At 46.9% G+C, this 19032-nt stretch overlaps 6 protein-coding genes across 6 annotated transcripts; 5 read left to right on the top strand and 1 right to left on the bottom strand.

Moving 5' to 3' along the window:
* Positions 1-359: 359 nt before the first annotated feature.
* Positions 360-1719, top strand: N7533_013448 (uncharacterized protein; the record flags this gene model as incomplete). Its single annotated transcript, XM_057110098.1, has 5 exons — positions 360-549; positions 624-680; positions 734-801; positions 851-1203; positions 1302-1719. 5 exons carry the CDS (start codon positions 360-362, stop codon positions 1717-1719), a joined length of 1086 nt encoding a protein of 361 aa, XP_056952800.1.
* A 531-nt stretch (positions 1720-2250) lies between these two features.
* Positions 2251-5868, top strand: N7533_013449 (NACHT and WD repeat domain-containing protein; the record flags this gene model as incomplete). Its single annotated transcript, XM_057110099.1, has 3 exons — positions 2251-3789; positions 3850-4572; positions 4762-5868. Coding segments are annotated over 3 exons (3369 nt in total), but the record flags the coding sequence as incomplete, so codon positions are not given.
* A 626-nt stretch (positions 5869-6494) lies between these two features.
* Positions 6495-6870, top strand: N7533_013450 (uncharacterized protein; the record flags this gene model as incomplete). The annotated part of the gene is made up of 2 exons (XM_057110100.1): positions 6495-6586; positions 6675-6870. 2 exons carry the CDS (start codon positions 6495-6497, stop codon positions 6868-6870), a joined length of 288 nt encoding a protein of 95 aa, XP_056952802.1.
* A 638-nt stretch (positions 6871-7508) lies between these two features.
* Positions 7509-9346, bottom strand: N7533_013451 (uncharacterized protein; the record flags this gene model as incomplete). Its single annotated transcript, XM_057110101.1, has 7 exons — positions 7509-8369; positions 8413-8510; positions 8559-8831; positions 8885-8915; positions 8963-9100; positions 9154-9184; positions 9240-9346. The coding sequence occupies 7 exons, from the start codon at positions 9344-9346 to the stop codon at positions 7509-7511; spliced, it is 1539 nt and encodes a 512-aa protein (XP_056952803.1).
* Positions 9347-10014: 668 nt separating this feature from the next.
* On the top strand, positions 10015-12487 carry N7533_013452 (uncharacterized protein; the record flags this gene model as incomplete). Its single annotated transcript, XM_057110102.1, has 18 exons — positions 10015-10100; positions 10163-10196; positions 10250-10392; positions 10440-10468; positions 10523-10635; positions 10688-10759; positions 10820-10934; positions 10984-11062; positions 11119-11153; positions 11207-11235; positions 11284-11316; positions 11369-11393; positions 11450-11651; positions 11704-11781; positions 11829-11957; positions 12004-12151; positions 12201-12279; positions 12327-12487. 18 exons carry the CDS (start codon positions 10015-10017, stop codon positions 12485-12487), a joined length of 1590 nt encoding a protein of 529 aa, XP_056952804.1.
* Positions 12488-14358: 1871 nt separating this feature from the next.
* On the top strand, positions 14359-15708 carry N7533_013453 (kinesin family protein; the record flags this gene model as incomplete). The annotated part of the gene is made up of 1 exon (XM_057110103.1): positions 14359-15708. One exon carries the CDS (start codon positions 14359-14361, stop codon positions 15706-15708), a length of 1350 nt encoding a protein of 449 aa, XP_056952805.1.
* Between the last annotated feature and the right edge of the window lie 3324 nt (positions 15709-19032).

Raw genomic sequence — 19032 nt, forward strand, 5'->3', positions numbered from 1 at the left:
CGCTTTTTTTATTTGCCGTTGGTCGCAGGATTCTGAAGCCCACTTTTAATAATTTCTTCCCAGCCTCACTGGCTGTCATTCCATTGGCATTGAAACTAGTTTGACTCAACACTCTCCGGGAATTGGCCGACTAGAGCCTAGAAGGGATGGCTGTTGCCGGTAAAAGGCAAGCCATGCCCCCTTTCGATGGGGCGAGGGCCGAGGAACGGTTTAGGTTATTGCAAGGTTTCTTGGGGGCCAGAGTTTCAATTTAGATAAGGTGGTCGTTACCCATGTCTAGTGCGCATGTGCAGATTGTGTTCTCACACTTTTTGAATTGAATTCTCTGAAGAATGAGGGGGTAATTCAACCCAAACACAATGGATCTAAGTAAAACACCGGGAATGCAGCCGCCGGCCGGCCAGTCATCTCATTTCAATGGGCCCTATAGCTCACTTCAGATTGGAACTGTCATTTGTTTTGGCGTCACCTACTTCATCGCTACATGTTTTATGGGGCTTCGGGTCTTCCAGGCGGTCAAGTTGGTCAAGAGTATCGAGCTGGATCTGAGTAAGTGCCGTGCTACTAAGTTCTTTGCGATCGATTGTGTAGAGCAGGGTATTGACGGTTCACTTATCAAATAGTTGTGATCATAATTGCTTATGGCGTATCTGCGACCTACTTTGCCACGATAGTTCATCGTGAGTGTTCCTTCGTATCGCAACGTGGATCCTATAACTAAAATATACTATAGAGATGACATGGGGTTGGGGAAAGCACATGTGGAATGTCTCATTGGCAGATCTTGTGCAATTCAACAAGGTCAGATTGAATTAACAAAACATTGACTCCTCAAACTAACATACGGTAGGGCTTACTTCCCAATACCTTGACCTATTTGATCTGCCCAGCCATTACAAAAATGGCCATTGTGTCCGTTTTATTTCGGATTAATCCCTCGGTGATCTACCGCTGTATTGTGATAGCTGTTGCTATTTCAATCTTCGCATATACTCTGGTATTATGCACCATCGTCGGAGGACCATGCAACCCACTCAAAACCGGAACTACAGTATGCTTGGAGAATGTTGCTTTGGCTCAGTCGGTTTTAAACATTGCATCAGACATCGCTGTCATAGCCTTACCCATCCCGACAATCCATGGTCTTCATCTATCCATGAAGAATAAAATGACGGTCGGGTGTCTTCTAACCCTAGGATCTGGGTGAGTCTTTTGTTTCTCGTGACAGCACAATTTACCGTCCTTACTCCCTTTGACGTTGTGGGTAATATTTAAAAGAGTTTTGTCTAATCTATTTTCAGCGTCATCGTTTGCTCAATCGCCCGCCTCCCTTACGTTCTCCTGCTCGACACAACCGAAGACGTAACCTACACCGAAGCGATCCTAGGGATATGGTCAATGGTCGAAATAAATCTCGGCATCGTCTGCGCATGTGCAATGCGCATGAAGAGATTAATTGCAACATATCTCCCGCGGCTATCCTTGTTCTCGACTAACCCGAGCCATACTGCTAAAATATCGCATGGGTCGGACCTGAAGAGATTCCAACCTAACGGTAGAGGTGAGCACTCATACCAGCTTCACAGCCTCCAAGGGAGCAGTGCGGATCCATTTAGTTATCCCGGTGGTATAAAATATCATCAATCGTTCAAGGTTGATGTACAATCTAAATATGGGGGAGGTGGGGATGCCGCGAGCACGGACAAAATTTTGATCTGAGAGGTCTACGTACTACTGCTATGTCCTGTACATTATTATTAACGAGCGGGATTTATACGATGATTGGATCATCTATAGTACCTAGTTGAGCATCACAAATTGTCTTTCTTTAATTCCTCAGGTCACGGTGGGCCTTGATGAATAATATCGTAAAAGGTTACTCAGCGACATGATCTTTGTCGCCAACCGACGACGGCGAATCTTCATTCTTTTCGTATGTCGCATAAAGTCTACAACTACTACATGAATCCGACGAGGTCGCTTGATGCAGGGCACTGGCATCAATGGGGCTGAAAGGTCACCTGATGAGGGTCGCGAGAGACAAATCACTCAGGCGCTTGGCAGCTGATCGAGGCTGCAACCTGTTCGACCCGGGCTCTCATCGCTCGTCATGTCTTCAATCGCGATGAAATTCGGTGACTCAAATTCCGGGATACAAGTCGGAGTGAATAACGGGTCGATATCTACTGGAAGTAAGAAATCCCAACCGCAACCCGCATGGGCATCACAGGCACTGACTGGGCTTAAGATATTCTAGCAAATTTACCAATCGTACAAGGCGCCGCCTTCGATTCTTTTCAGAATCAAAATGAAGATTTTTGTCTCCCAGGAACCAGAACTGAGCTGCTTCATCAGGTTACGAAATGGGCGAGCTGTCCCGGCCATCCGATTTTCTGGTTGCAAGGCATGGCTGGAACAGGGAAATCAACAATCTCGAGGACTCTATTACGATCGTTTGCCGATGCTGGTCTTTTGGGAGCAAGTTTCTTCTTCAAAAGAGGAGAAACAGACCGAGGAAATGCATTATCACTCTTTCCTACTATCGTCAGGCAGCTGGTCGTGGCCTTCCCTATGGCATTACCGGCTGTGCAGCAAGCACTTCGCAATCATCCAGAGATATCGGGAAAGGCTCTATCGGAGCAATTTGACAAAATGCTTCTGCGTCCACTACACAGCCTGGAATCGCTCGATCGACCAACCGTTGTTCTCGTGATCGACGCGCTGGACGAATGTGATGACGATGCAAATATATTGACTATCATTCGGCTATTGCCTCAACTGCAATCAATAGACGCGCTGTGTATAAGAATATTCCTCACCAGTCGTCCGGAACTACCCATCAAGCTTGGCTTTTCAAAAATAATGGGTCAGCATCAAGACTTCGTCCTTCATGAGGTACCAAAGGTTGAAATAGAACATGATATCTCCTTATTTCTGGAGCATAAAGTTGCCAAGATCCGGGAAGATCATGGTCTGCCTGATGATTGGCCTGGAAAAGAGACTATTTGCAAGCTTGTGGAGCTTTCTGTTCCTTTATTCATCTTCGCTGCGACTACCTGTCGTTTACTTGAAGACGAGCCATGGAGTCTGGCAGAAGTTCTCACTGATATTTTGATCTATGGCAATGAGCGTTCCAAGTCAATTGGGACATACCAGCTTCGTGGAACATATCTTCCTGTTTTGAAACGCTTCTTGCGGAGAGAAAGCAAGAAACAAGAGAGCCAGTTAATCGATGAGTTCAGGCTCATCATCGGCTCGATAATTCTACTTGAAAGCCCTCTCTCGGTGACTACCATCTCAGAACTCCTTGATTTCCACGTCGAAAAGATCAAATGGAGACTGAGGCCATTTCACTCGGTTCTCAATGTTCCTGACGAAGAATCGGCACCTGTACGATTGTTCCATCTCTCCTTCCGAGAGTTTCTGCTCGATTCAGAGATATCAGATCGGACTCCATTATGGATTGAGGAAAGTTCCACACACCAAAAACTATCAGACCAATGCATGTTTGTTTGTCGTCAAAAACTGAAAAAGAACATATGCGATCTAGCTCCAGGCATAGAACGGGAAGAAATCGATGCCATGGGCATTCAGGAGCTTCTCTCACCGGCATTACAGTACTCCTGCCGCTACTGGGTACATCACCTTGTTTGCAGCAAAAATTCTGATGTCCAGAATGTCCATCTCTTCCTGAAAGGGTGTTTTCTATATTGGATGGAGGCGATGGGAATTCTAGGCCGTGCGTCTCAGGTGATTCGAGACCTAAATCTGCTTCAGTCAACCTTCGACGTAAGCCCTTTCTGTGGAACTTCTTCTGATGGTTCTTTCTGCTGATACTTCTCGGGACAGAAATACCGCCATGGAGACCTGAGTAGCTTCTTACATGATGCCAAAAGGTTTTCGCTTCGAAATGCTCATATTACCAATCATGCACCTATGCAGCTTTATTGCTCTAGCCTTCTATTCGCTCCAAAGATGTCGATAGTTCGAAAGTGCTTTGAAAAGGAACTTCCCAGTTGGGTGCGATTACGTTCCAAGCACCACGAAAATTGGAGCCCAGAATTGCAGACTATTGAGGGTCACTCTCAATCCGTGACGCTTGTAGCGCTTTCGTCAGGAAATCATCAGATATTGGTATCTCTCTCCTCATTTGACTATACCATCCGAGTCTGGGACGCAGTCACAGGGGCTTTAGAGAAAACACTCGATACGTCCGATTACAGGAATACACATCTAGCACATGCTATGGTTGTCTCTCCCGACGGCCGGTATCTGGTTACCATAGGCGAGTGCATCGACCTTTGGAACATCTCGGCAGGACTTCATCTGAAAACGCTCAATGGCCAATCCGGGGCCTTTTATCGAGGAAGTCGAGTTCTGGTGGCTATAGACCAACTCAGTGTTCAATTCTTGAATCTCGAATCTGGTACTCTGACACAGGTTGAACTTAACCAAGAAAGAGGCCAATTCAATGCAAAGTCTCCATCTGACAAATGGCCATTCCAGCCCGATGACAATGTAGGGCTTTTGGATGGGTATACCGCGCTATCGGCCGATGGCCAGCTTGTAGCGGTAATCTGTGACCACATTTCAATGATCGTGCTTTGGGAAACCACAACAGGTAAAAAGAGAAACAGTATCTGGAACAATCATGGCAGGATGGCGTCGCTTACATTCTCGGGTCAAAGTAAGATACTGGCGACTTTTTTACGAAACAAAAGCTCCATTTGCTTATGAAACATTGATGTCAACGATCTCCAGCATACTATTCCAGTCGAGAATGATCTGGATCTCAATTGGATAACCATATCATCAGACAGCCAGCTTATTGCATTCGTTTCGGTCTCAAAAACAATTCAAGTTTGGGGCACATCATGTGGGTCCCTGAAATATGTGTTTCAAGTCCATACATCGTGGTCAAATTCGCTGGCATTTTCCCATGACTGCGAATTCCTAGCATCAGGCTGCCGTGACAATGTTATCAGGCTCTGGGACCTCTCGAACTCAATCAACACGAGTCAGACTATAAGAGGCCATTCGGAGGTTGCCTCCGAAGCCTATTTCTCTCCTGATGGCTCTCTGATAGCAACAATGACATATCATAAGAGTGAGATCATAGTATGGCATGCGAGAAAGGGGGATATATTGAGAACACTTCTACTACCTCCTAATGGCCTAGACGGGAAAATTGTTCACCTCGCTATATCCCCTGACAATCGAAGGTTCGCAGCAGTTGAGTGGATCTCCTACTACACAACCCCATGGAAGACTCAATCCAAAGGATCAGTTGTGGCTTTGATGCTCTGGGATCTTACGACGGAGGATTTGTGGAATGTAGGCGACGATTATTGCTGGGAATCTGGAGTCGCACCTTGTCCTCCAGTTTCCACGCCCAATTCACAGTCACTGGCACTGATCTGTTACCATGGGGATCGCTCGCGCTTTTCGACCTTTTCGCCGGATGGCAGATACCTGGTCTTTGTTCTTCGGTCAGAAGTGATTGAAGTGTGGGATGTCGACTCCGGCCATCTCCTGTACTTTTCTGAGCATTCATTTGGGTCCGAGACTATCACTGGTATTGCTTTTACGGAAGGGGGATTGTCGTTATTGACCATCCTGGGGACCAAAGACATTGTAATAAAGTCCGAACGCTGGAAACCTGACTGGAAAACACAGGAACAGCGCCTTACTACCAGAATTATTACAGTCAAGGAAGACTGGGTATATATACGAGGGCGAAGGGTATTTTGGCTACCTCCTGAAAACCGGCCTCGACTCGGACATGATGGTGTTGCTTTCCACGGCAATACAGTAACCTTCGGAAATTTGTCCGGCGACATTACCATTCTAGATTTTGACGTCGATTGAGCAGCGGCCATGGGCCTTTTTATTTTTATTTTGCATTCTGTCATTATATTTCATGTGGCTAACCTTCAAGGCATTAGGCTGTGCTAAAGTAGGATTATTGAAAGGCGAGAGGCGAATCAGCCGATGGTTAACTGCCGGAGTAGCAGCTTATTAGCATAACTCGATCTTGATTGGCTGGAAAGCATTCCTCCGGTCGCGGGGCAGTGCACTTGCCAAGTTGTACTAAGCTGCACTAAGCTGTAATGAGCTGTGGGGGGGATTATCATTTAACCCAAAGTTCCGATTGTCGGATATTGTGGATGGTGATTGTATATGTTGAAGATTTAGCATCCAGGGGAACATGAGATGTACACAAGGGGGATCTGATGTAAATTAGTATTTCCAGAGACTCAATAATACTATAATGGGGTAATCAGGAGAGTAATAGTATGATCGCGTGTGGCCTGATCTGATCTGATGGTACTGCGTCTTCTCCACGTCATGCAATCCCCGCATTCCGCGGTCAATTAAAGTCCGGCCCGGTGCACGCGCCGCTGCTCCCTTCTTTCACTCTTCACCACTCTCACTCCTACAGAGATCCAAGTCCAGTTTCTGTCTATTCCACCTCCATTCTCAATCAACACAATATGTCTTCACACACCTTTCCCGGCACAAACAAGCCCTCACAATACCGATCACACCCTACTAGCCCGAGCTTGAAACCCGGGCATGGACGATGGTGAGTGCCCCTTTCCCGATCGTTGAGTCCAGCTTGAGCTTGATTCTTGCCCCTTCTCTTCGCCCCTGTACTAATTCACCTTCTCCAGGTACATCCCCGTCGTCGCAGCAGTCGGTCTCGGCTTCGGCGCATACAACTACTTCACACAAGCACAGGCTCGCCGCGAATTTGCCATCAAAGAAGAAGAGAAGCGTCTGGCCAAAAATCGAGAGTTGATGGATGCTTACGGCAACAAGGAGAGTCTGCATGATGTTCAACAGGCACTGGACATGTATGGCCGGTGATGACCTCACTATCACCGCTGGGCCGAACTGAGCCGAGCCGAGCCGATTTCAGCCGGGCCGGTCTCGCCGCAGTCGGAATTCGATACTTCATGTTTTGCAATACTGGCGTTTGCATGGTCGGCCAGTACTTTAAAGGCGTTTGCAATGATTGCATTTTAGGTGTTTTTGGGTATATCTTTTATTACTACTATTTGAATTGGCCACCGGGGCGCACTGCTAGTGCGGGGTGGATGGAATCGTCATCCGATGCTACATCGGAATTTTCTTTTGTTATGGATCCACTATATGGAACACAATAGGCGAAATCTTATCTTCGATTCATTTACCAGTTTCAGGAATTCGCGTGGACGTTTCAACGCTACTTGTAGTACCATACTAGGCGCTCGAGTAGCTGCTATCCCTCACCAAGTAGTAAATCTGCTACCACGTCAACTCGTAAGAAGGTATCACAAATGACAATAATCTCCAGCTGGGCGACTCATGGCTTTCTCGAAATCTAATCTTGGCGCTCTGCGTCGAAGACTTCAAAGTTATCCAATATATGAATTTGAAGTTATACTACACTATCGACACTTATCAACACTGGCATCCATGGATCCACGGCTAACATAGATCCCGTCTAGATTCCGCACCACCATCTAACTGCTCGAGTAGAAGCTGCTAACTGGCCACCCATCAAAAGCACTGTAATCCGCCAATGGCGAAGAGCCAGAGAGCTTCTTATAGTATTTGCGGTTTCCACATTCAGAAGTATCCGAAGAATTGCTGCACTTATGATTGAGCAATCCAGCAATCCGTTCACCCGCATCACGCCCCTCGTACCAAGCACCGTGCAAGAAACCAAAGTATTGCGCACTTGTCGCCTCGCCAGCAAACCACAGGCGATCAACATTCGCTCGTAGGTTCTCGTGCATCTCCAGCGTAGTCGATGGCGGCCAGTTTGAATAGCTTCCGTACGCCCATGGGGTCGTGCTCCAACGGGGATACATAAACGCGGTTGGCTCGGGGATGTCTTTGTCCGGATACATCTCACGGAGAACCTTCATGACCTCCTTTTGAGTTTCCTCGTCGGACTGGCGTTCGACACGGTATGCCTCTTGTGAGACGACGGTCACGAAGATGATGTTCGACTCCGGGATGAAGCCCGGTGCCGAGAGAGATTGCCAAACAGGGTAGTAACCTCTTGTGGTTGGGTCTGCGTAGAGGAAGTACTGCGTATCCCGAGGCCAGAAGGTTTCATTGAATTGAAGGAAGATCTTGGTGTAGGTGCCCATGGTGAATTTTTCAATCGCGGTGCGTTTCCAGTACGGCAACTTCGGGCTGAAGGTCACGTCGCTGTTTTGAAGGACACCGAGAGAGAAAGTGCAGACGGCGTAGGCGGCTTGCACACAGCTTCCGTCCTTCTTCTGAACCGTCACACCGTCATCGGTGTAAGTGATGTTGGTGACGACGGAGTTGAGGTGGAGACGGGGATCGTTCTTCTTCAAGAAGGTCGAGGCCTCCCCCCTTTATGATGTGGTTATAGCCACGCTGGTCCCAGACGTAGTTGTTCGCGTCGCTGAATTGGTTGAAAGTGAGGTTCTGGCCAGCAACACCGAAGATGAAAGAGCTTTCCTCGGGAGAATAAGCATCCTCCCAATCTAAGGAATATTAGAGGGTGCGAGTATACTGCACGGATCGCGACTTACCCCATTCCCACCACTCAACAGCTTGGGCCTTCATGTCATCAACCTTGGGCCGCCAGCCAGCCAGTGCAAGGCCAGTACGGGCAGTTTGATCCTGGAGGTTCTCCTTCAGGAGGATGCCAGCTTGTTCAGAAGCGTCATCGTATAGGTCCTCAAAGTCATCGAGCAGAGAGGCATAGTCGTTGAATCCACTCTCATCGTAGGTCAGGATGGAACTGTAGTTGGAGTAGGTGTTGTTGAGATGCCACTTCTTCGCGAATGTCCAAATGGGATTTTCTAGATCGGTCAGCCATCTGCATAATCTAAGGTTGATAGAAAGTAGAACATACCAGGGCCTCCAGGAGAGCCAAGTCCTTGCACCTATTGTTGTCAGCCTTCGAACGACCTGCACAAAAGGAACGACCTACCCAATTGGCACCTAGTTCCACCGTATATGGCTTGCCCTTCTCATCCTTGCCGAAGTCCGTGTGTGCAACACGCCCGCCAAGAGTATCGCGGTACTCAATTAGGACAAAGTCCTCGATGGAAGAGTTATGCAATGCTTGCTAACCGGGCATTAGATCCAAGTGTCCATCCACATGTCGCGGAAACAACTTACAGCCGCGGCGACGCCCGCCATTCCACCGCCCCTGCAATCAATGTTAGCGCAGTTCCTTATTCGCTCCACTGAACCCTCAAACTCACAAGATCGCGACCGTAGTCTTCGTGCAAGTCGCGTCATCGCGTGCCTTGGAAACTGCCGCAGCGCATGTCTGCGCAGCCAGTACAGCCAGCAACCCCTTGGAGAACATTGTACGAAATACTCAGGAGAGGGGGTTCTGATCAAGGGGAAACACACAGCCACGCGCATTCCTTATAAATGCGTACGACCCCATTTTCCTGCTTATCACCACCGACGCAGCTCCACTGCCGACACCGCGATCGGCATTGAACCATGCGACGCGAAGTATATTGCATCTGCAGCCCTGGGGAAGCCACTACGCGCGATTCGGTAGGTACACGCAGAGATCGACGAAACAGGGAATCCAAGCCGGGCCGTTCAGGAGCTTGATAAGCTTTTGTGGAGGATAAGTACAGCTTCATGGCGATGACTACTTTACCTCGGGGTATTCGGGGCGATAAGCCAGGGGCGGTGGATACTGTGGACACAGTGGAGATTCACATCAACTCGATTCGATGTTGGTCGGTTCCACAATCACTCGTCATTGGTCTGCCCGCTGATAACTGCTTCAAGTTGTAGGTAATGGATTTCTTCCCCGCATGCTAGCGAACTGCAACCCTGTCGGCGCTATCCGTTAACGACATGGCCATGCGATGACTGCGATGCATTTAGTTGGTCCTTAATCGCCGAGACGCTTACTGCTTCTTCTCTTCATCTTATCTATATCCCCTTTCGCCTTGAGGTTCTTCTTTCAACTCACCTGTTTTTTTCTTCTCTTTCTCGTTTGGCCCTTTCGCGATGAAAGAAGCACCACTGCAAGATGATGACGCCCAGCTCGCGGCCATGGGCCACAAGCAAGAGCTGAAGCGTCAGTTCTCGACCTGGTGAGATCGACACTCAAGCTGCGCAATCGTACACATGTACATACTAACTTTGGGGTACCTAGGGCAATGCTCGGTCTCGCTTTTGCCGTGTTAAACGTTGGTACTTGGTCCTGCGGCACTAGAAGGAAGCTAATATCCGCTCGGTTCAGTCCTGGACCGCCTTGTCGGCGAGTTTATCGATTAGTCTTACCTCCGGGGGCGCGACAAGCGTCATCTGGGGTCTTGTGACTGCGGGGTTCTGCAACTTGTGCATTGCCTCTTCATTGGCCGAGTTTCTTTCTACTTACCCCACGTTCGTGCCCTCTTCGAAGTAAACAGAAATTATACTTACGGATTTAGTGCTGGCGGTCAATATCATTGGGTTGCTGGTAAGCCCACTCGCAAGTACATTCCGTTTCAAGGCTAACCCATATATTAGTCAGTATGTTTAACATCTATCACCAATTTGCAAGCAGATGCTAATTTTGTAGTTGCTTGGCCCAAATGGGTCCCCATATTGTCCTGGGTTACGGGATGGATCAATGTCGCTGGTTGGGTAAGAGGATCAAGTGGCTCTAGTAGTTGGGTTACGACTAACATGATGGTAGGTGGCCTTGGTCGCGACCAACTCGCTTCTATCCAGCCAGCTGATTGTTGGAGTCATCTCATTGATGCATCCGGTATGTCAATGTGTACTTCGAGCTCCACTGATATAATACTGATGAAGACCTCCGGAATAGACCTATGAGGCCCAGCGCTGGCATCAGTTCCTTATTTACGTTGGCTTGACAATGGGCGCATTCTGCATTAATGCTTTCATGAACTCCATTCTACCGGTTATTTACCGTGGCGCATGTACGATACTTCTTTTTCACACCTTGGAGTTAAAGGCTGATCATTTTAGTTACTTGGTCTATCGGTGGCTTTGTTATTGTTTCGATCACAGTCTTGGCTTGCGCTTCGCCGGATTATAACTCGGCTTCGTATGTGGACTGTGACTTTCTGCAGCTCTAGACCATTACTGACAATCTATTCCAAGTTTTGTTTTTGGAAACTTTGTGAACAGCACTGGATGTGAGTATTCACTTCTAACTCTCGCACTATGTTCATTTGCTGATATCTTCTAGGGCCTGATGGTGTTGCCTGGTTGCTTGGAGTGGGTACACTTTACTTGCATACACTACACAATCACTAACGGTTAAAGCTTCTACAAGGAGGTCTCGGAGTGACTGCTTTTGTGAGTTCAAAATTTGAAACCGAAAAAGGACCCACGCTAACGTAGTCCGCAGGATGCTGTTGCTCATATGATAGAAGGTAACGACCGAACTACAATGTCTATAGTTTGTCAATAACAGAGCTAACTCAAACAGAGGTTCCTAATCCATCTGTTGAGGGTCCCAAAATTATGGTCTCCTGTGTTGGGATTGGCATCTTTACTGGCTTCATCTTCCTGATCGTTCTGCTATTCGTCGCCGGTAGCATGGACGCGATTACCACTTCGGCAGCTGGGCCCCTCTTGCAGATTCTCTATGATGCGACCAAGAACAAGGCAGGGGCTATTTGCCTTCTGATGTACGTCCTTTTAAATCTCTGCTCCTGCAAATATAACCCTAATTGGTCATAGGCTTCCTCTTGTATGTTTGATTCTCGCTATTCTCAGCGTGATGACAACCAGCAGTCGCATGATTTATGCGTTTGCGCGGTAAGTTTCCTTTTCTAGAACAATAATTGACCTACTAACATTTACAGCGATGGTGGCCTTCCGGCATCTCGTTTCTTCGCCACTGTTCACCCCACCCTCAAGCTACCGCTGAATGCACTTATCCTGACGGTAGTTGTCGTGATCTGCTTCGGCTGCATCTTCTTGGGATCTTCAAGGTAATTGATCTCCCTACCTTTTTCGGTTTCCTCACTAACAAGATAGTGCTTTCAATGCTATTATTTCGGCCTCTGTGGTTGCGCTCGACTTATCCTACGCGATGCCTATTTTGGTAAACTGCTTGCAAGGTCGCAAGGCCCTTCCCAAGGGAAGCTGGAAGCTGCCCAATGCCCTTGGATGGATCGCTGACATCGTGAGATAGTCTACCCCTCTGAAAGAAACATAATGTTAATTGAGTATAGGTCGCGCTATCATACATCGCATTGACAACGGTGCTATTTGTTTTCCCTCCCTCTAGTACCGTCACTGGAAGCAGCATGAGTAAGTTGATTTTCGGCATTTGAAGGGCTCCACTGACCGATCTCTAGACTACTGTGTCGCTGCCTTCGCGATCATAATCATCATCTCCGCTTTTCAGTGGATTGTGGACGGTCGAAAGAACTTCACGGGTCCGCGTATCGACTTTGCAACTGATGCTCTCGACACCATGCCCACGAATGATACAGAGACAGCGCATCACGAGAAGTAGGCTGGACTTTACGAACTTGAGATGAAACAAATCCAAGTATAATGCTTCATTTGTCAAACCTAACTACATTCTATAAGAGCACTTATCGAATGGATATCTAGAATCAGGAAATTTAGAGAACGAATAATCACCAGGTTCCCGGAACCAATTGACCTGAAAGATCTTTCATTCTGTTTCAGATCCTATCAAGTGCCAGTGGGGCGTGCAGAAATAGAAGAAAAATTTGGTTGCCTAGTGTATAATACTTTATTGAGGCATAGCTTTCGAGGATTTGAACAACCGCGACCAGCCCTAGTTTCATGGACAGTGGTGGAGTTGTAACGTCTGTTTGCCGTCGGGATCTACATACCATATGTGGATAATTCAAGCTGATGGTCAGGTATACTGACAGACTTCTGCTCATAAGCCACAAGCTATTCACCGAAACCTTATATTTTCCATAAAATTTTATTTCACTATCGCCTTACATAGCGTTCTATAAACGCCAACCATGCTGTCGGGAGCCTCCTTTGTTTAAGGTAACGAATTGCAGATTGATCAAAGTAATGCCAGAGCAAGTGCACCAGACAGAACGACAGGCTCCTAACGCGGCATATTAAAAGAGGCCATGCTTGTCTTTGTACTGCTCGTGCCTGTCTCAGACGCTATGGTGCTCGAGTCGCCCGATCCGCCCGTCACGGTCGCAGTGGCGGTCACGACGTTATCGATTGATTTAACGGTAACCGGATGTTTTATGGTACCACAGGTCTATGTGAACCTTGGAAGGTTACGCCACTCACAGGTGTCGAAATGACACCGCCAGTATTGTGTAGTGTCTCGGTACCATTCTTTGGGAAGTTCCCGGGCTTGTAGAGGGTGTGAGTGTCGCCGGCATCTTCGGTACGTATACACAAGCAGATAGGAAGTGACTTATCTGGATATTAAATATAACTCACTCTGCTACCCTAGTTACTTTTTCAAATCTATAGATTTTATATTTTTGATATCCTAGTCGATATCTAGTCTGGAGAATGTAATCTGCAGCTCTACTATTTATTTTCTGTTCTCTTTGCCTATAAAATTGTTGGTCTAATACTAAGTACTGTCAGTGTTTACAGGAGGTTATATTATACTATGGATTAAACAGAAATATGATAAGAAGGTTATGTAAGATCGTATCGAAGTAATAGTCCTTGAGCGACAGTCTTAATTTCATACTGATGAGCCGGATCAAGAAGAGGAAGTAGAGACATCAGAAACTGGCCAAGAGGCTGGAGAGGCTTCTAGACAGAGGCGAGGAATTGCGGCGACTCAACCAGACGAAGAATTCATGGAGATGATACGGCGGGACATATCGCGACAAAAAGTTGAGAGAGTCCCGACTAGCCGCGAAAGTACTGGACCTTGTTTCAACTTTCCTTTCAAGGAATAATATCTCGGGTACTTCCTGTATCCGTGTATGTACTAATCACTGCCCAAGATTGAACATTAGTGTTTCCAAGGTGGTCGCCACCAATGTACTATATGTACTCTGGTATGTTGAGTAAATAACGTTAGTATGGTGGGTCACGGAACTGCGTAGAAATAGGATAAAATCCGTGCCTAAGAGAGTATTGCGGGTGATTCCGGCCTGGCCGGGATTCCTCAAACTCCGAAAGCCCGTGATAACTACACGTATTGTTAAGATGACTCATTATTGGTACCCCACTGATGGCGGATGGCCGTTTTACTGTGGCCATTAAAGAAGCAGGATTGTAAAACTGGGAACGAACAAACAATCACGTGTATTTTGACGTACGGCGTCAAAGTCGAATATTTGTTGATAAATACCCTCCAACAATACATGTCAGAACCTCCGTCCGGCCTTTGATAGCTCGCAGTCTAGTGTCAGAATGCAACCGTTCAGGGTCTTTGTCCGATGGAGGAGCCTCAGCGCTGATGAATCCGGCTACGGGGAGATTCAGCGCAAAGCAGAGCCAAATGGTGCAGCCCTTTCATCGATATCCATCGCTGCGATGACAGACTCAAAATCTCGTTCCAGATGTTATCAGTCATGGAGAAGCCAGCCTTCCATGACTCGGGTTTTCGAAATGAGCGACACCAACAAAACAGTATTTGACGCAGTGGTGGCCCCGGTCCTTCCGCGAGTCATGCAGGGCAAATCAAGCAACTTCTTCGCCTACGGTCATTCGGGGAGCGGCAAGACTCATACTATAATCGGGTATGATTACGAGTCTCCCGAAGAACTGGGTTTGTGTCAAGCTTCTGCCCGCCACTTGATGACAGATCTGAATCGCCTAAACGCAGACGGAGGCAGCGATCAACTAGGTATTGGAATTCGCATGTACGAGCTCCGAAAGAATAGTGCATTTGACCTGCTAAATGGTCGTTGTGAATGTTTCGTTCGTGAGGGACCGGACGGTCAGATACACCTTCGAGGCAAGACGGAGGTGCTCAAGGATGGCAAAGTCAGGGTGCGGCCACTCGCGACCAAGGCATGCTGGAGCTTTGAAGATCTCTCGCGCGAGTTGCAAATAGGGCTGAAGCTTCGCGCTACTGGCTCCTCGACGGTTCATAATCAGAGTTCACGGACTCATGCGACCATTGAGCTGGAAATTGTCACGAAAGATCTACTCCAGGCGCGGGACGCGGTTATTGAGCGACAGTCCGAGCTCGTGCCTGTGGGCAAATATGCGACGGATGTCTACCTGGAAGAACAAAGTCGGGCCTTTGTACAAAATGATCATGGGAAGTTTGTCCCTAATCCCTATTATCAAGTCGACCAAGCACGTATCGACACTGCAGAGGCCCGGAAGGCGGAATTCGAGGCGCGAGTCAAGTCTGCCGAAGAGCACGAGTCCACTCTGTTTCAAAGTATAGCTCGACGTCATCCTTGCCTGGGAGGAAAGCTCGTATTTGTTGATCTAGCTGGATCGGAGTACTATGATGCTAAGAACGGACTGGGATGCAATCAGACACCACAGGAAAAGCAGGAGGGAAGGCAAATTAATACGGATCTCCTGGCTCTCAAAGAAGTCATTCGTGCTCGAGCTCAGAATCTGAGCCGAGTTCCTTTTCGAACATCTCCACTCACGTTGGTCTTGCGTCAGCATTTTCAAGCGTCTTCGGATTCGGATTCGGCGCTGATTTTGACACTCTCACCCTCGGCTAGGGAATTTGCAGCTACCATGAACACATTGAAGTACGGAAATCTCGTGGGCGTTGCAGGGAATGATGCATAGATGGAAGCAAGAACGTGTTGTGAATACCTGAATCCTGAAAAAATTCATTGATATATCAAAGCCAGATAATCCACAAGTCCCTTTGGTCTGCCACTTGTTACCATGTCAACTGTTGCAGATACACACAAAGCAAGTCATCGGCGTTTTTCTGGGGTCTCTAGATCATTTCCTTCAAGGTAGCCAGTAGCTACAGCCCGTACTTGAAGACCATCCTTTGTACATGGGTTGAGACATTTCACCGTGCACACAGCCAACAGTACGTTACACGAACTCCCTACACTCTATATGCCAGCTCTATCTCCATAAAGCCGCAGGTGTGTTTGTGAATAATTTGATAATTCTGTGCTCACCCTCTGCGAGGGTGTGAGGTTCCCCGTGGATACGCAATGCTAGCGCTGGCCATGTATCAGTATCCCGTCGAATAGGACATCGCGCCGTCTTGGCGAGGAACGATCCCACGCCTTCCGGGATTTCTCCGAGCTCACTTCTCGTCTAATTTTCCCCAGAGAAGACGGCCGAGGGCATGCCAAGATGCATATAGGAATCAAAACCTGGCAGCTCAAACCGGGAGAATCTCCGGGGAGAAGAACACCGCGAGCTAAAACAATTGCTAGCACTTGTGATTCGTGAAAACGTTGGAAAGTTGACTGAGGTGCAAATGTCTGTCGCGCCAAGGCGGGAACGGGAACGCGTTGGAACTTGAAATATCACAACATTCCAAACCACACACGTTCTAGGCGATTGTTTAACAGAATCAGTGATAAGCGTAGAGGTGCAATATTCATTCTAGTCTTCATGGCTATGTGTCGTATCCATGGATAGTAGCCACGAGTCATTCAAGTTTTAAAGCGCGCCGGCGTCTGGGGATTGCTAGTACCCAGGTACGCTGACCATCTCCATCGACTCGGAATTTGGTTTCTCAGCGAAAAATCTATTTCGGAGAAGTCAAACGTGTAGTTTAAATCCATTCTCTCTCCAGACTTTTAGATTGGTGCCCTACTAGGGAAATTACCACCTGGCACCAGATGGTGGGTTATTTTTTCAGCATTTGGTGTTGTGTTGAAAACTGGCCAATTGTTGTCTGACATTCTTCAAACCCCTATTGTACTCCAGGGCTGCTATCAAATTGTGGTTTGATCCCAAAAATATATCCTCCCACTTGGGCACTGACTGCTACAAGAGTGAACCAGAATTGTTGTAGATATTCGGCTATAGTACACGAAACCTTCAAGTTGGAATCGATTTGATTGGCCGCGGCTGTGATTACGCCCGGCGGTTGCGGCCGCGGTAGGTGAGTTTAAAAGCGACGGCTTATTAGAAGAAGGTGGAGGGGAGGGATGGTGAAGGAAGAAAGGTGAGATGAGTCCTGACAGACTTAACTAAACATTTACACCTGTAAGTTTCAAGTTGTGAATATATTATGCGTAGGCTGAACAGGGGATAGAGAGAGTGTAGTAGAGAGCTATATTAGGTTTTTTCTAGTAGTGGGTAAGTCATACCTACCAACGTAGGTACCTAGATACTAACTAGTATACTAGTGGGAGAGGGATATCGGAATAATTATTTATGCCTACGTACACTGACTCTCTTTGGAGGTCGTCCTATTCTGTTTGTCTTTGTCTGATAACCTTTTTTGTATAATAATGTCACACATCATCACTACCTAGATAAAAAGAAATAAAATACAATAAAAAACTTTATTACTAGTAATATCTAATATTCTACATAAAATTCAAGTTACTTACTAACCAATACTATACCTAACAGCCAAAGAGAAGAACTATAGAATACTTTTATTCCATTTCAATCTAGTACCAGCATTAAAAAGAGTGTAAATAGCCTCAAAATAGAGTTCAGTGAATATTGGCAGCTAAAGCGCCCTGGGCAACGAAGACTTCGAACTATGAGCTGTGTGTTCATCATAAGGTAGTCTTCAAGCGATAACCCGGAGATCTCACATAGTCTAATGGCCGTCCATCTCATTTTCTCACTGGATAATTGAACCTTGGAAGTCGACTGAAATAACAGGTTCGATTTCAAGTTGCAAACGAAAAACTTGAAATTTCATGGACTCGGATGATCGGGCACGATTGATCTTCGTAAAAATAGGCGTCAAAGTAGTCGTGAAACCGTCTACGCTCCGAATTATATGACTTCAAATCTCCCAGCAAGCACTGCCAGTGATCTTGTGATACATGCATCGACAAACGTATAAAATATCCATAAAAACTTTACTTGGAAGGAATCTGGGGTTACAAGCCCTGGAGATCTCCTAGTACCTCGGGTGGGACCGGGATCGGGTTGGTCCCGGAGTAGGTTCGCTAGTCGAAAGCCAGAAAACCCCCAGGGCTGAATCACTGGTGAGGTTCAGTAACAAATAAAGCTCAGTGGCTATCAGAAGAAAAGGAACACGAGGAATTTCAAGTGGAACCCATGTTTCATGCTGGGCGAGACTGAGCTGCGATCGGCGAGGCTGCGCCACCCCGATTCTTAAAGGAGGTTAAATCGTTCTAGGTATATTTCAATCGCATAAATCGAGTTTGAGACTCAGTAAGGTCCCAAGGTTTCTTCGATTCTCCTGATTCCAAGGTTGGTTGCATAATATTACCTAGGTATTTGCGCTGTTGAAGATCATACTACCTACCTAGTAGTGAGGTACTACTACTAGTAGATATTGACAGGCTTGTGCCCGCGAAAGCATCAACTGCCCGTGTGTTACTAATAACTAATAACTACTAATAGTACTACTTCAAAGGTTCAAGTTCAACAGTAGTAGCACTGAAGTGCTAGTATGATTTACATTTTAATATATATATAAAACAAATTCCAGGACTGCTCATCCGAAGAAAAACGATGCTGACTTCGGAAATGTGCTAGTAATTTCACTTACCTGGGCAATTTTTCATAGACAATTTACGAGAAAACAGAAACCAGCAAAAAAGCACCAGAAAAAATATATTTGCAAAAAGTGTAATACTGGGCCATAGGAAAAGCAGTTGCGGAAGTAAGCCGTTGACTGGTCATCATGATTTAATATCGGGGAGGGCCATGAAGAATCGAATAGCGGGCGAGAAAGTTACGTAGCGTACAAGATAGCGAGCGGAAATACTTAAATTGAAATATTATTTTTGCTCATTTTGATATTCGCTCCAAGTTTGAACGACGTTCTAGGAGGGAGATCCAATCGTGTGAACTACGTACTAGTATCTACCTACATTAATTCTGCCCGCAATGTCTTGGGTGTGGGGAGTGTGAGTGCCCAGGTGGGGAAGTAAATATTGAGACAAGGTTTCGGGAATACTGATACGGAACAGTCAGGAGAAC

The sequence above is a fragment of the Penicillium manginii genome (genome assembly GCF_028828005.1).
Source record: "Penicillium manginii strain IBT 31320 chromosome Unknown utg000011l:1.0-1395921.0:1.0-1396616.0, whole genome shotgun sequence".
Classification (NCBI taxonomy): Eukaryota; Fungi; Ascomycota; class Eurotiomycetes; order Eurotiales; family Aspergillaceae; genus Penicillium; species Penicillium manginii.